Genomic DNA, 16705 nt, shown 5'->3' with positions numbered 1-16705 from the left:
CATGCCCAACTTCAACCGCGATGAGCTCCCCAGCACACCGAGCCCTGGGCTGTCCCTGCCGCAGAGATGTGGCCGAGGCCCCGGGGCAGTGCTGAGACGAGGACGAAGCGGGGGGATCCTGCTCCTGATCCTGCTCCTGATCCTGCTCCTGAGCCGCTGCTGGGGGCACGGCGGCCGTGCCGAGCTACGCACCGAAGTGCAGCGGGCCTGTGCTCTGGGCTACGCGACAAATTCCTTCAGCATTCAAAACGCCGTCTAAATATGCACCTAATCAAAAATTAACTCGGTGGTTTCATGATTTATCAAAGAAACATTGCAAGATGCCAGATCCAAAACAAAGGGCTCAAAAAAACTGCTGTTCCAAACTATTATACTTTGAAACAATGTGCAAATGGCACGAGATTGCATTTGAAGTTGTGCTGAAGCAAAAATAAAAAAGCAAACAAATTTTAAGTTGACATAGTGTATTGTGAATTACGTTCTCAGCTTGTCTACATCTAAGATAGCGTGAAATGATCTGCGGTACAGTAAAACAGTTTAATATACAATTGATTACAGATCCGTAGTAACGAGTCAGAGATAATACGCGGTTTATCTATATACATATATAGCTTAATATTTCACAGATACAACTTTTCTCCATTTCTGCTTTGCCAACGAAGCATATGCAGAGTATTTACAGTGAAGCCGCTGCGCGGAAGCCCCGTCCCCCAGCAAAGCGACCCGGCAGAAGCGCCGAGCTTCCCCGCAGGGCGCTTGTAAACAGCGCGGTTCTGTCGTTCTGCAGAAAGGGAGGGGAGAAGGTAGTGTGAGCACGGCCCTTGCTAGGATGGGAAGAGAAAGAAAACAAAGACGTCATGAAGAAACAATTTCCAGCTAACCTGGATACTTGAAAATGTTTTCATTTGCCTTTTTTTTTTTTTTTTTCCTGAACTGGAAACTGTTCTCAATGAACGTTTAACACTTTCCATACAATCTCCACGTGTGCTTAGGCAAGGACGGGCAGCGCTGAAGTCTCCGTACCACGTCGAGGCAGCGGCCCTGCCGGATCTGGGTTCCTCGCTTCCACCTGGCCAAACCCCACCACGGCTCCGGCACCGACACCGTGGGGTTGCCCCGTGGTGGGGCCGAACGGGAAAAGAGGTGGCCAGCCCCACCACCACCAGAAAGCTTTGACGCCAGGTTAAAAGCAGCATTTCACAGAAAGGAGCTGTTATGAGAAATGCAATGTGACGGCAAGCCCTGCGGGAGCGAGGTGGCTTTCCTGAGAGCACCGGGGGAGCCTTTCTACGTGTTCCTGGTGGATTCGGCGAGCGCTGCCGAGGTCCTTCACGTCTCTGGATGCTCCTGTTACCTCCTCACGGACAGGAAACATCCATGGCTAAAAATTCCTAAGTATTCGGCACAAACCTGAACCTGTGCTTTGTCTCTCAGCAGACGGTGGGAGTCGTTAAGGCTCTTGGCTTTAAAGAGTTTATTACTTTGGAAGTTGGAAGCTGTACTCGCAGGAGGGTGCAACAAGTCTCTGTCTCGGCACGTACACGCATGCGCATGTGTATCTCAGCACGGCCTCAGAAAACTAGTGGTGACAAATGAAATCTGGGAAGGGCACTCTGGTGGTGGGGGAGTCCCAAACCTCTACACACGGAGAAAACCGCCGCAGGTGCTGGAGCCAGCCCAGAGGCAACCCCGGTGCCCAGCAAAGTGCTGCGATACCACCAAAACCCTCCCTGGGATGCTCCTGGGGGCACCAGCGAGACGGAGGTACCCAGCTCACCTCTCAGATAAACCCCAAACGAAACGCTGCTCCTGCTGGAATCAAGGCAAAGAGTCAAGGATGCTGAAGAGGCAGGCGCCTTCCTGCTGCACACCCTCCCCCCGGTTCATCGCTGCCCCACGCGCTGCATTTCTTCCTGCCCCGAGCCACAACCAAAGAATACAAACAATCTCTGAATCGCGCGCTAATATTCAGCCAATGCATGAATTTAGAAACAGGCGAACTCATTAGTAAGTAAGGGAGAAAAGAGTAAAAATTGAGAAAATCACTTTGACACGAATGCGTTAATATCCTCAGAAAGCTCAAAACCACACAAGCTGCGGAGCAACCCAGAGCCTGGCCGGGTACCTCGGGTACATAGCGGCTCAAGTGACCACGGATGACGAGCTAGGCGAGGGCAGCACCAGTCAAAGAGCTGAAACTTGACATTTTAGAAGCTGGTCCCAGCCACTGCCGTCTTTGCAGTTCTTCAGATTCAGCGAATGCTGCAACATCTAGAGATGAAAATACGCGCTGCTACAGCGAGCCAAAGACCAGTGCAAGAACAGAGTAAAACATGTACAAAGTAAGACCGAGGGCTACAGTGTGAGAAGCGGATGCAGCAGCCTCAGGGCCTTTCCAGAACAATAAAACGAGCGACTGCTCCCCCTGCACCAGCGTCCAGCCCCACGATGTGTGCAGAACAGTGGCTCCCCATAACCCGCATCGCACCGCAGGTGGGACAGCTCGCGCCCCTGCACCTCTCCTGGCCAACTAATGGACAGCAGCTGCACTAAAGAACCAGGGAAAAAAGCTTTGAATGTCTTCTACCCACCTGTTTTTGTTTTCGTTTTCCCAAAATAATCTTAAAATCTAATATTGCCTCTTGAATGTAAAAAGGAAACATTTCTCTAAGTTGTATAGCCAGTTTCCTTAGCTGAAGACAAAAGTTTAGCTCCTCTGCTCAAGGCTTAAAAAGGGTTTTCTGAAGAAAACCCGCACTGCTGTTATTCCACAGAGCTTCACTCAGCACCCCTAACCCCCCAGCAACGCTCCAGCTGAGCCACTGGTAACACAAATCAGATTCCGCAGTGATTTTAGTTACTGCTTGAGCCTATTCAGAGTCTGACATTTGATTTTTAATGAACTCTAATTTAAAGACAAAGCCAGCAAGCTCCTGGGTGCCTGATGGCTGCTGACAAAACCCGCCGTGTTGCTCAGAGGACAGAGTTCAGAGGGTGGCGTTACAGCAGCTTCACAAACTGCGGCCGTTTTCAGGCTCCCTCATCCTAACACAGAAACCCCAAACCTCCCCGTGCTCCAGCCGAGCAAAGTCACCGAACGTGGAAATTAGAAATGAGCCTTCAGAGCACCCACACCTCATCTCATGTCCACCTTCCCCCTTCCTCACTGACCTGAGCACTGGTGGCCAGGCACCGGGGCGTGCTGCCCAGTCCCCATCCCTGCGGGACGTGGCTTAGCAGAGGATTGAGAGGTCAGGCTGCTGGTTGGACTTGGAGATCCTGAAGGTCTTTCCCAACCTTGATGACCCTGGGATTCTGTGTTATCAGCGTGCTCGGTGCTTTGTGCAGCACTGTTTGCTTACCCCACATTTCGCCACCAGGCCAGCAGTTACGGCAGGACGCGAGGGGGCTGCACAGCACCCGTGAGGATGAGCACGAAGAGAGGGGATGTCCCCAGAGACCCCATGGATGGCTTCAGGAGTCTCAGCCCCCTGCTGCAGTGGAGATGTAGGGGGCCTCTGTGCCACGTGAAACCATAAATCATGAGTCTGTAGCAGGTGAAGGCTGGAAGTTGGTCGCTCCTCATTAGAGAAAGGCTCTTGCTCCTCCTGAAGTTGGCAAACGGGCTTAGTGCCCCCCGAGCTGAGGAGCTGGGCATGGCTTCACGTGAAAAACTGAGCTGGGGGACCCTGTGCCACGCGGGAGCACCCAGAAGCAGTGGGTGAACGCTGCGGGTGACTCCCTGCTGCAGGGGACAGAGGCACCCACCTCTAGACCCCGCAGAGGTCTGTCGCCTGCCTGGGGTGTCGCGGGGAACACTGCCGAGTCCTGTCCATGCGCCCGACCGCTGCCCCCTGCTGCTCTCCCCCGTGGGCACCAAGGACACCAAAGGCAACCTGGAAACTACCAAAGGGATTTCACAGCTCTGGCGACAGCGGTAAGGGTCTGTGGGTACCTTCTGAGCTGGAAGCACGAACGTCATCATACAGAGCACCAAAATCCACTGAAACAAAAATCCACCGGTGTACGGGCTCCTGCACTCCTACCGGCAGACCCTCCTGCCTCTCTGCTTTCCTGCACGGTACATTTCAGCAGAAAATGGTCCATGGTTTCACAGCTCCTGACTGAGTCACCAGACCACTGCCCCCCTCAAACTAAAATAGGCACAGCCAGAACGTCTGCAGGAATCAGCATGCAGCGGTTATCATTTCCAAATTTTTGTTTTTATGGGACTTGGCAAAATTCTGCAGGCGCTGTGTGCTGATGGTCTCGGTTCCATCGAGCCTCAAGCCCAGGTTGTTCCCACCCCACCGAGCCAGCTGACCCCAGGGCTGCTCCTGCGAGGCGGCAGCGCTGCAGCACGTTGCCGGACAGCGCTGGGGCACCCCTGCATCTCCAGCATCCGCCGCTCTTCTTTCCGTGTGTAAATCATTCTGTTTCCAGCCAAACCATCCCCATGACATCTCCAGCAGCTGGGAAAGTCACATCAATAAACAGTGCTTTATAACTAAATGCCAGACTTCAAGGCAAAGCCGCACCCTCCGTGTGTACCAGGCAGCCCCACCACCAAGGACCCCTGCCCGCTCACGTGTCTCTTTTCTGCTGCGACAGCAAGCAGAGTTTCTCATTTTTTGCTTGGCCACATTCCTTTCCAAATATGCCTCCCCACAAAATAGCTTCGAACCAAGAAGCCTCAAGCTTAGCAAACAAACAAAACGTGCTCTCTGCAAGCATCCTTCCATTTTCAGCATCCCAGAGCGTTTTGGGGACAAGGGCCCTCCTGAGCTCTGCTTCCCTGAACCCAACACCAGCAGCCCCTCACTTCATTTTAGTTATTAACTTCTGCTTTTGCATGGTCTCTAATACTCAAGGTCACCCAGACTGAGCCAGAGAAATCCCGTATGAAAGCAGAGAGAAAACAGACGCAGTCCTTAAATTTGGTAAACCCCCCCAGGTTGTTCAGTTACGCAGCCGACCGGGTTATAACCAACCTCAGGCACTCCCAGGCTCTGCGATATTGCAACATAAAGGCATGAAGTGCACAACTGCTCCCTTACAACTTTTTTCTTTCTTTTTTTTTTTTTTTTTAAACACGGCTGTTGTATTCAGAATTAAAAGTTTAGAAGCAAGTTAGAATTCATCAATTATAAGCCCTAAGTACCCAACTAGTTACATTTTGCCCTTTTCCTGGTGCCAGCCGATGCTGACCTGGCTCTGGGAGAGGTTTGTGCCACTTCCACGCTGGGGGCATCCTCTCAGCCCCCGTTTTGTCTCCTCAAAGTCCAACTGTGCCTGCTTGGTTCGGCCAAAGGGGATGGCACCAAACTGTGGGAAACAACAGGCAGCTCTGGTCCTGTCTCCAAATCATGAACACCAGAAGTAAATCAACAGGAACGCCATTTACGTGTTTTTAAATGAGAAATCAATTCCGTTTCACAGAAGCAGCTGCAAGAAAGTCAGCATTTCTGTGCGTTGGCAGCAGATGAAGACGCCGCTGCAGGGCACACTCACCATCCTGCTCCTCACTCTGTGCTCCCGAGCAGCTCCCACAAGAGACCTGCAGCTGAAGGCAGCCCCAGCCTAGCAAACGCAGCAATTTTTCCCCCTCTCTGGGTAGTTTTGAAACGATCAGCACAAAGACACCCCAAAACCAGAGCACAGCACTATGCTGGCTGCATGCAGAACACACCTCCAGCTCTCTGTCCAGCCCTGCAGCTTCCACCCCATGTCTGAATGGTGGTGGCATCAGTGGGGCAAGCAGGAGGGACATCTCAATGACACCGGCTTCGCTCGAGGCCTCCCACAAGCACACGTGTGGCAGGGCCAGCTCTGGGGCACGGCGAGATGCAGCCCAGCACCGTTACAAACGCCCGCAGAACAATTTCTGCGAGCACCGGGACATCTTTTCAAAGGCGTCAAGGGAAGGCGCAAAGGTTCAACCCCCACCATTTCCCAACAAAAAGCAAGCGTCTCCCTGTGCCTGTGAAAATCTGGCTGTTCAAAGCGCAGGCTGACAGCTCGGCTTCCCGATTTTGTTCCTTCGCTGTGCTACGATGAGGTGCTGACCTCCGAAGGAGGCGGCGGAGGCTGCAGCAGACAGCAACCCCCGGCTTCAGAGCCCAGCCCCATTTCTGTCCTCTGCCATTTCATTCGCTTAATACCGACAATAACAAACCCGTGGTATTGCATTTTTTGGTATCTGAACGCTAGCAGCCACCTGCAGTGCTCCCGCAGCACAGCAGCGTTGCCCATTTCAGAGGCTCCACGTGGTGCAAACCTGGCTGGTGGCAAGAGGTCCCCGCACAGAGCTCCCAACAAAGCAGGGGGTCAGCGAGAGAGAAATGGTACTGAACCCTGGGCAGAGCTGTCTGTAAAACGGGGAGAAAGAAGGGAAAGGGGAAAAGGGCTGAACCACTTTGAGACCCCGAACATAACACTAGAAGGCATGTAAACAATTCTGGACCATGTGAACTCCCCCACTGTAAGAAAAGAAATACTGACATAGACTTCACTGTAAGGAGAATCCTAGAAATGGTTTCAAGAATACACTCGTCGGATGCAAGAGGTATTTGCAGAGTTATACTACCTGAAAGTTGGAAGTGCAACCCACTACGGGGGAAGGGGACTAGTTCTAATCGAGTGGGAAGGCAGGCTGCTGTAAAACGTTGCACTACTAAAAACAACTTGCTATTGTTGCTTGGAATATTGTTGCAGGAATAGCCCCGAACGAGGCTATGGCATCTGTGGCACAGGGATGAGCACCCCCTTTTTTTGTGTGTGCTGGGAGATTGAGCGAGTAAGATTCACTTTAAACAGCTTTTGTATCCAATGCAATTTAGAGATGCATAAACAGCAGCTTTTGTGAGAACAGTGTGCAGAGTCTTGTTTAAGGTAACTGAGATCCAGAAACCTCCTAGATTTACATCTGACAAAGGCTTCAAGGGCTCTGTGCTCACCATGGAGTGTAGATGGATCTCAGATGGCTGAATAGGAACGTCACGATGTGTATATTTATTACTCAAACTCCAAAAATTGCATCGGGAATAAAACGAAGCATCAATATATTCTGATTTCAGGTCAGACAGAAAGAAAGAATTAAAACACATACCAATACGCAGACAGCACAGCATTGCATTTCACCAGCTCTTCCCCGGCTAAAGAACTTATTTCAGGCGCAAAAATTCTTTTAATCTTATTTGGTGTTGCAAGGTTGTTAAACTCGAATAGCTGAACAGGTAATAATATCCAAAGTGGGGCATCAGATGTAAGTGGGTGAGGTGATGGAAGCATGCAGAGGGCAGACCAGTATCGTTTGAGGCCCCACTCCTGCAGTTACCTCTGTGCAAGCAGATCTCCGATCACGAGGACCTGCACAAAGTCACCCACAGGACTGGGAAATTGTTGTGCTTCTCAGCTCGCAACAAAGGACTCTTTCCCTATTCCTGCTTTCAGTGGCACGCAGGGAGCATGCTGTTCTATTCCCTGCTGCAAAAGCACAGTGTAGGGGGCAAATCCTGAAAAAATATTGTGCAGCACCATTAGTTCAGTACAGAGGGAAGCTGGGATGCCCAACTGCGTTTGGTGGCTTCGGACGTTTCACCAGCTTTGAAACAAATATTGCCTAGGTAACAACATCCTCACAGTGGTTGGTAGTCCAAAGAGGCTGAAACGCTATCCCACCACTCTTGTTAAACCAATTAATGACTCATCTCTCCTGATCTCTTCCGCAAAAAAAAACAAAAATGAAAACAAAATAAGAATAGAAATAAAATAAATAAATAAATAACGGCATCTCCAAAACATTTATTTAACTTTTCTCTCTCTCAAATCAGACCAGCTTAGAGACACCAACTTCACCTACCTTTGCCAATTCAGCTAGGGTGCAGAGCAACCTAAAACCCTTTCAGACACACAAAACCCGAATTGTAACGCTCTTCTGGTCGCTTGTCTGCTTCTGGAAGCCTGTCCTGAGAGCTGGTGAAGTCCGAACCCTTATTCCATTCCCACATATCAGTAACTCATTGGCTATATGGAAAAGAAGTGTATCCAAAGCACACAATGGCACATTAAGTTTGAAGAAAGCATTGGTAAAGGAGAATAAAACTACAGCAGTTGTTCAGCCTACTCTAACTAAATGTTGAGCCACTGCAGAACTCCTCCTCCAGCCCAACACAAAGTAAAATTGTGTCACCCCCTTGCCAAGACATTCTTTGTGGTACGTTACTGGCACTTTATGTCAGTCTCATATGGTAGATACATGCACATTTGTCTGTGTGTTTACATACAAAAGGTCTGATAACAGTAAAACATTGTTCAGATAGATATAAAAAACCCAAGGAGTTGCATTAGCCAAAAAAAGTGTTTTGTGAGAAACAACAATAAAAATGATATAACCACAGCTTTTCTTTTCTTTAAAATTAGATAAATACCCAAAGCTATGATTTCACTTGGGGCCTCTGTACCTTGACAGGGAGTCCAATGGAGTATATCTGAAGGCACTTAATATCCTCTACTCAGCTGTAAGATGGTTGCACAGGGAGCTGGGGAGCTTGGGATGTGATTTGGGGCATGGAGGAGAGAGATGGATGAAAACAAGCCCTGAAGAGCTGTGATCCACACAGCATCAGGCGCTGAAATGAAAACAAACGTACAACCCAGGTGTTGAGAAGGTCTCTCTTGAAAAAGAAAACTGCCAATTGCAAATGTCTTTGTGTTTCTATTGACAGAGCACTTCATGCAACTCTGACAGTGCATCATACACTCTTAGAGATATTTAGCTTTGTCAGTTCATTGACCTCCTCAGTTCCCGCTTCCTCACAGTCAGTCTTCTCTACAGCTTTGCCAAACCGGCACCTCTCTTCTGCTTTCATCGAATCTTTCTGGAGCTTCTTGGAGGAAGGAAGAATGTCCTTGGTTTCTGAGTTATCTGTGCCATGGGCTATCTTATCAGAATTCTGTACAGAAGGCACCAGGTTGGCAATCTCGTCAGTCGGAGATCGCCCAATGCTGCCATCCACTTGAACCCGAATGTCTGGGGATATAGACAACTGGTGATGTGGCACGATCCCATTGTCCATGCATTTTGGGTACAGGTAGGTCTTCATCTGACCTTTCCCCTTCACATTGACTGTCCCCCTATAGTCAAAGTCATACCCCATCTTGTTCAGGATGCGGTAGCTTTCCTCACTCACCTGTATACGACACTCTACGCCAGTGGTGTCCATTCTGCTAGCAATGTTCACAGTGTCACCCCAAATGTCATACAACAACTTGGTGGTGCCAATGACCCCAGCAGTGAGAGGGCCATGGTTAAAGCCAATCCTAAGTTTAAAATTAAACCACAGCATGTTGTTGTTGAAGTCATCCACCACTCGCATCATTTCTTTGGCAAATTCAAAAAGGGTCTGCAAATGTCCATGGGGATGGTTGTTGTCCTGACACTGCGATGTGTTCAGCCCTGAAGCAGCCATGTAGGTTGCCCCAATTGTTTTGATTTTCTCAATGCTGCTGTAATGTGGTTTGCTTAGCAGCTCATCAAAATCCCCAATCAGTTCATTCAGGACTCTGTAGCACTCTTTGCCTCCTTCGTAGTTCTCTTCGTAGAACTCACTGAAGTTCACAATACTAGCAAAGATCACTCCGCCACTGTCATGGTTTTTGGAATAGCTCTGGGAAACCTTCAACTGCTCAGCCACGTGATAGGGAATAATATTCCTCAGCAACCAGTCAGCTTGATCCCTCATGCTCTGAATTTTGGTGCGATGAAGATCGGCCTCCACATCCCCATGGTAGTGGAGGCGGTAACTGACCTCAAACTCCCGATTCAGAAACCAGACCAGGAGGAGCAGAAGGAAAAAAACCAAAATCACTTCCTGACCGATGAGGTCTGCTGGCCTCTTCATGTCACTTGGCACCGAACTGTTGCACGGACTCTTCCTGGAGCTGGAAGCAGAAGAAAGGGAAGAACAAGAAAGGTGCATTTAAAAACATGGTCAGGGCACTGCAATTTCTGCTCCTACACTACAAGGAAATTGTTGTAAGTGTATGCTACATACCAAATTAGAAAATATGCCTTTAAAACTTTATCTGCTACTAAGCTTGCTAAAGAATTAATTTTGTTCTTAAACTCACCAAGTACTTCCTTAAAGGGATACCATCGGGTTTAGTAACACAGAAATTGGCCCACCTTTACGTTGGTCCTGTTATAAAGATTTCACTAAGGAGACAGTTATTGTTCTATATAAATACTACATATAACTATATAAATACTATTCTATATAAACACTACATGTAAATACATATAAATAAAGGCTTAATAATGGCTGTGTGTTTAGATACATGCATGTACATGTCTGTCTACAGCTGCGTGCGTTAGTGTGTGTAACTGGCGTGTTTATAATTTCTTTGTACACACTTCCAATATTTAGAAACATTCACTTTAGATTTTTCGAGCTTTTCCCTCGTCTCCTCCTCAAAGACAACCTTTGCAGTGTGCCTTTAACGTTAACGTGTCAAGGTTTTGGAAGAAGATAGCCCTGTACAAGATGCTTCGTGAAGAACATCATGTCTCCTGCATGAAAGCGCTGAATATGGAGCTCTGGGTTGACATCTTTTGCACTTTACAACCACTGAAGCTTTTTATGGTGGAGATGGAAAGTTTCTCAGAATACCAAGATTAAAAAAAAATTAAAAAATAAAAATCAAGGCTCATATAGATTAAGAGCAATATTTCAAATCCTTTTGACAATTCGTTGACTGCCTGTGCAGATTATGAAGCAATGACAGAGTACGCTTCCAGTGCCAAACAGCCCTTAGCAAGGAGACATCTGCAGTCCACAGTCTCAACTTTCTGGAGAGATGTGAAGACACATTTAGTCTGAGAAGACACCACCTATGCAATGCTGGAAACTAAGTCTAAACCCAGACAGATTGGCATGCAGAGATTTCCGGAGTCATTTAACTGAATTTTTTTTTCCTATGAACTTTCTTATGCCAAAGTGTAAGACTTGATATGTGCAGACACATGCTCGGGTTTCTCAAGTTAAGAAATGGTCTGATAAGGGAAAGCATCACCTCAACCTTTATTCTTCAAAAAGAGAAATGCAATCTGTATCTCAGCGTCTGTTTGTGTTCCTCTTATGAAGGTATGTTAGCAAAAAGACATCAAAACCTCAAAGCACAACAGTAGCAACAGTTCAAGTAAAGAAGACTTTAAATTTGTTTCTGTAATGTGAAAACATTTCAATGTTCAGTTTGTTTCTTTATGTCCGTAGGGGACATGCTTCCACTTCTGAAATCAAAGCAAATGTTTTAGCAACTGAGCTACATTCCAGACCCTATTTCTTTTTCTGGAAGTTCTTTCTCAAATATTTGATTGCACAGTATAGCCAGAAAGGTATGATGAAGCAAACCCCGCACAGTTGTGATACAGATGAATACACACATTTTATTCTGTGCTATGGTCTTTTTTTGGGTATATGTATCTATTCAATTTTATCATAGTAAGCCTATAGGAGAGAAAAAGGTTTCTGCAAGTATTTACAATAGAGAGCTTACAGGTCACATTTCAGATTAAAGGTAAGACTATGTATTATGTTGGGAATTAATATATATAACATATATATATATTTTTTCCCAACCATAAATATACTTCTCCCAGGAGAAGTGAAGGCATATTCATTTTATTGGTTTGACATAAAAAAAAAAAAAAATCAATGACTGGAATAGTAAGAATTTCTAAAATACAAGCCTTGCTGCCTCTTTAGCAGGTAGAAAAATATCCACCAAATTTGATGGGCTTAGAGAACAGAACAAGAGAGGATAGGTAAGAGTAAAGATCTCTTTAAATAAAGAAAGCTGGAGGAGGTGAGGAATGAATCTCAGTCAAGAAGCATGATTCAGGTTCTTTTCAAAACAGTTGATTATTTTCCATATCTTGTGGAAAGAGATCTGCCGGCAGATCTGAGCAATGCCAAGTTACTCCTTTGAGAGTACACGAGTTTGATTCAGATAGTCTGCTCTAACATCAAACAGCCCTGCCACAGGGATTTATTTAAGTCATTAGAGGCTTTTTATTTAGTTTTCATTGTACAAAATAGTCCTTGGTTCTGTAATTCCTCGTAAATAAATTAAGAAGGGCACCATACATTTTCCGTTACAAAAAGTGGCCCATATCAAACGCTAGAGATGCCTTTTAAGAACAAACTCCTGCCTCCCATTCACAGCTCCTGAAGCACTGGCATCTGCGAGCTCTCAATCATCTCCTCAAGCACCGGCTTGACCTTGTTTCCCACGTGGGTGTACAACCTTAGAGATCTGCATTTGAAATGAGAGTGACTCACTTGTAAGCTGACCTGATTTCATTAATAAGGTAATGGGTTAGTATCTCAAAAGAGAAGGTGCAGTATCTTTTCCAGAGCAGGCATTTTTGATCCCTATGCGACTGCTACAAGCATTAGTACAAAAAGCCACAATACTAACCTGAAGGAGGAAACATTTACTTCCTACTCATTTGAAAATCAAATTTCTGGACATTGCAGAGAATAGGTTACAGGACCTACAGGGCTTTAAACCACCTCACAGTCTGTTAGCAAAGATGACCCTCTGTCCAAAGCTGCCCTTTAGAATGCAAGGAAGAAAAAAACCCACACCTCTATATACGAACGGATCACACAAAACCAAATCCTTTTAAGTTCTACTTTTCATGAGGTGTTGCAGCAGAAAACTAATTTTAAAAGTCATTCAGACCGAAATCTTAAGCTGTCAATGTTCCTTTAACTCAAACTGTTGAAGCACTTCCTGGCACAGATGCCTAACTATTAACTTGGCATCTTCATTCAGCCTGTGTGTTGAATATGGAACAAGTGAGAGCTCCGGAGATAGAATCTCCTTTGGCTTGATCGCAAATCATAAAGATAATGGCTTTCTACTTATAAAGATTTTTGGAAAGCCATTTTGCTTCTGAGCCAGTAACCTATGTTTGGATTTGGATTTCTTACTATATTTAAAGTGGATGCATGCCTGCTAAATCTTAAAAAAGAATGCAATGGTGGAACAGCACGGAAAAAGGAAATCAAACAGCTGCTTTCAATGAAGAACATAAAGAGGAGGCATATAAAAAAAACCCTATCATCAAGCAATTATAGTCTTCCACCTTGAGTAGCCTATCAGTGTTCCTCCTTGAGCCATTACAGGCTGCGACAATATACTTTATCTGCTCTCAGATAAGAAATGAATGAAAACAATAAATATTTCTTGCTTAGAAGACCAAGTGCAGTAATACCTCTTTGGGGCTGATGAACTGGTCTGTCTGGAAAAGGAGGCAAATTCCATATTTTGATTTACTGAGCACAGCATAGACAGTCCAGAGATGAACTCTGTGCTAAGACTTCATTACCATTACTAGTACCTTTCCTCCCAAGCAATATTAATTATTATCTCAATTCTTGATCAAGAGCAGGGAATGGCTTCATGAAAGGCATGCAAATAAAAAGTTTGTCTTGCCCTCTCAGAGCTAAGGAAAAGCTTTTGCTCTGATTTGGGTGACCAAGGGATCTTTTTTGTTTATCTATACTAATCAGAAATGAACAGCGTAAATGTTTGTTAGGATAAGGGAGTTTCAACTTTTTATTGGTACACCACCTGGAAAACGGGAAAAATATGTTTGCACATAACTCTAAAACTGTGGTATATAACGATGCACATTAAAAAGAGCCCCAAGCTACCAAATTCTGTTGCAAATCAACAGTAGAAGCAGAATAGGATTAACTCCTAGTTCTCTCTTTTAACTTCCAAACCAGAGAAGCATTACATCACTTCCTAAGTTTGGACAGCTTCAGATCAGAGGAGCCTAAGCCACTCTCAAACATCGCACTGGTGTGACAGAGTTCCTGCATTAAACCAGAGATGGTGACCAACAAACCACCACCCGACAAAGCTGCTGCTGCCCGCAGGAAGGACAGCGCTGTGCGATATTTACACGTGCACCATGTATCTGCATTTTTTCTCTGACTGAAGGAATGACAGGCAAAATACAAATACCACGCATCTCACAGTAGAAAGCTTAATTTTAAGCTTAGAAATGTTTAATGAGCCAGGTGTTTTGGTCACTGCTTTATTTAGAATCTAAATCACAGGCTACAATTTGCAAAGCAGGTAGAGTGTACTCCATGCCTGCTTGCAGTAACAACCTCTACGTGGTTTGGTTTTATCTACTTTTACCTTTATTTATCATGAGTTAGAAGTTACATGATACGTTCTTGAAATAAAAATGTTTGCTTGTAAACAATGCTTGACAGCTCTTTTTTGACAGATTCCTAATAAACAATGATATACAAACAGTCGTGGAACTGAAGACAGGGTTGTCAATTATTTAAGGCAGAATGAATTATTTATTAGTGATTAGCAGCTGGTCAGGAGCCTGTTAAGCTGTTGTCAATGGTGGCCAAGACATTTGTAATTCTGAGCAACATAAAAGCTTAGGCCATTTCACAAACTAATAATACAACACTGAAGATTTAAATTCAGGTTAATCCTAAGACATTACCTTCAGTGATCACCACACTTCAATATTTTGTACATTGCATTTTCAGCAAATTCCCTCCAGTGTTTTGGCCTACAAAAACCGAGCAACCTCTGTTTTTTGGCTTTAACTTTTCAGCCCTTCTGGGTTTAGTGAACTGGAATTCCCTTCTGAAAATGAAGTTATCTTTCATCTTTGATCTTCAATCAAAGCCATAAGAAAGGAAAAACCATGTAAAAAAATACCACTGTATTAAATTTTATCATCTTGGTGAATAAATCTAATAAGAAAGCTTAGTTACCATCTCCCTGTCTTTACAACACACACATTTTTGCTAAACTAACATAGCACTTTGTGTAGATAATTTTTAAAAGTAAATACTGTTTTTTTTTTTTTTTTTTTTTTCCTGATACATACAGCAAAAGCAACATCCTCTTGAATACACACTGGTTTAAATGAATTACTTAGTCAACTTGTTCATACGGTCATTAGTTCATTCGAGCACAACAACACCTCAGTATTGCCCCCAAATGTGCAATTAGAAAACACATTTTTCTAATACCAACAACTAGTAAAAACACTTAAAATGGTAGAAGAAAAACTCGCAATAAAATCACAGGGAATTCAGCACTGAAATAATTAGAGTGAATCTTTAATTCGCTGATCTATAAGGGGCTATTCATAACCCAGTAAAAGATTTTTGTTTGTTGGTTTAGAAGTCTGGGGGCTACAATTTCATTTGCTCTCAATGACAGTACGTGCTGTGCTGCCTAAGTGAGCTCCGGGTGACAGACAGCACGCAGACTGTCATTGCCTGCATGTCTCCGTCCTGATGAAGGCAGCTGGCTTCACAGTCTGCTCTTTCTGCTGACGTTTCTCTACACCAGGGAATTCTCAGCTGCCCAGCTGTGGGTAACATCTAACTCTGCATGCTTCCAAATTGTGCAAATCAACAAAACAATTAAAAAAAAAAAGCTCAAGATGTACAGATAGTGCTTTAAAAACAGCTACTACTGGAAGAACAGGTGCTATTTTATACAGCTCCTCCATAGTTCTATTTCTTACAAATAAAATTTAAAAAGAAAATAGCATTATGCAATTCAGCAACTGCAGCATTAGCTCTCTGATGATTTTTCATCATACTCAGGTCTTCTGGAAAGGAAATTAGGTACACAAGGAGCTTAAACACAACTTGCTGGACCAATTTGTTGAATTCCCAAGTGTATTACTATGGATGCAAACTTTTACTACATGTAATTGTTTGAAAATGTTTCTATTCCTAAACACAGTCATTTGATATAAAGTTTACCTAAAGTTCTGCGCCAAATCCAGATGAAAAGTTTCCACAGAGCTGAAATAAAAAAAAAAGCATTGACATCAGAAGGAAGTTAAAGCAATAAACAAAGCATTCTGCCAGAATTCCAGTTAGCATTTTGAACTTTTCTATTATGCGGACAGTAGGACCAATAATAGCACTGCACATTTGATCAACTTCAGACAAACTTTGTTTGAACGCCGCCTTATCTGCACTTTTTGCTTGGCAGAAGTAACCACAGTCAGACAGCGATGCAAAAACCTCTGAAGACTAGGTGATGATAATGCAGTCAATATGATGTCTGGAACAAGTAATTGTGAAAGAATCCAGACTTACCTTGGAAACATAGAAAACCAATTTCAGAACTCTAAAAATCAGCTATGCCTCCATCTTATTGGACCAACACAATACAAAGATTAAAAAAAAATAATAACCAAAACACAAATATAGAGTCTCTTTTTGAAGATGCCATGAATGAAAGTAATTTAAACATTACAATTTCTATGCAGCAATTACGTATTATAATTGACAGAACTAGTTACTTTTTGGGGGGGAAAAAAAGGTAAAGAATAGTGCAGAATGGATTTCCCTGTGAGGTATAAAGCTGCAATTACCTTTTTGACAAAAAATCATCTAGACTATCGATAAGAAAGGAACAAAAAAAAGTTATTATTAATCTAGGCAAATAGAAGTTACGGGACACACTAATTCAACCTGCATTTTGTTCACGATCTATTCTACAAATTGCTGTTTTTCAGGTATGCAGTTGAACAGCTCAGCCTATTACTTTAAATACTTCAGAGATGAAATAACATATTGCATGAATTCTAAACTTTGCCCATTCCTGATCACCACTACTCAAACCACAG

General features: G+C 44.5%; 1 protein-coding gene across 2 annotated transcripts in view; it reads right to left on the bottom strand.

Moving 5' to 3' along the window:
- Positions 1–7783: 7783 nt before the first annotated feature.
- Positions 7784–16705, bottom strand: part of ADCY9 (adenylate cyclase 9) — an 81934-nt gene continuing 73012 nt past the window's right edge. For both annotated transcript variants that reach the window (XM_082772027.1, XM_082772026.1), the window contains 2 exons: positions 15831–15872; positions 7784–9942 (listed from right to left, as the gene is read on the bottom strand). In XM_082772027.1, the coding sequence (XP_082628153.1) occupies positions 8754–9942; positions 15831–15872 (1231 nt within the window). In that variant the 3' untranslated portion in view covers positions 7784–8753. The remainder of the gene's footprint in view (positions 9943–15830; positions 15873–16705) is intronic.

Source organism: Aythya marila, assembly GCF_965140915.1.
Source record: "Aythya marila genome assembly, chromosome: 15".
Lineage (NCBI taxonomy): Eukaryota > Metazoa > Chordata > Aves > Anseriformes > Anatidae > Aythya > Aythya marila.
This window is presented reverse-complemented; position numbering and strand designations above follow the sequence as displayed.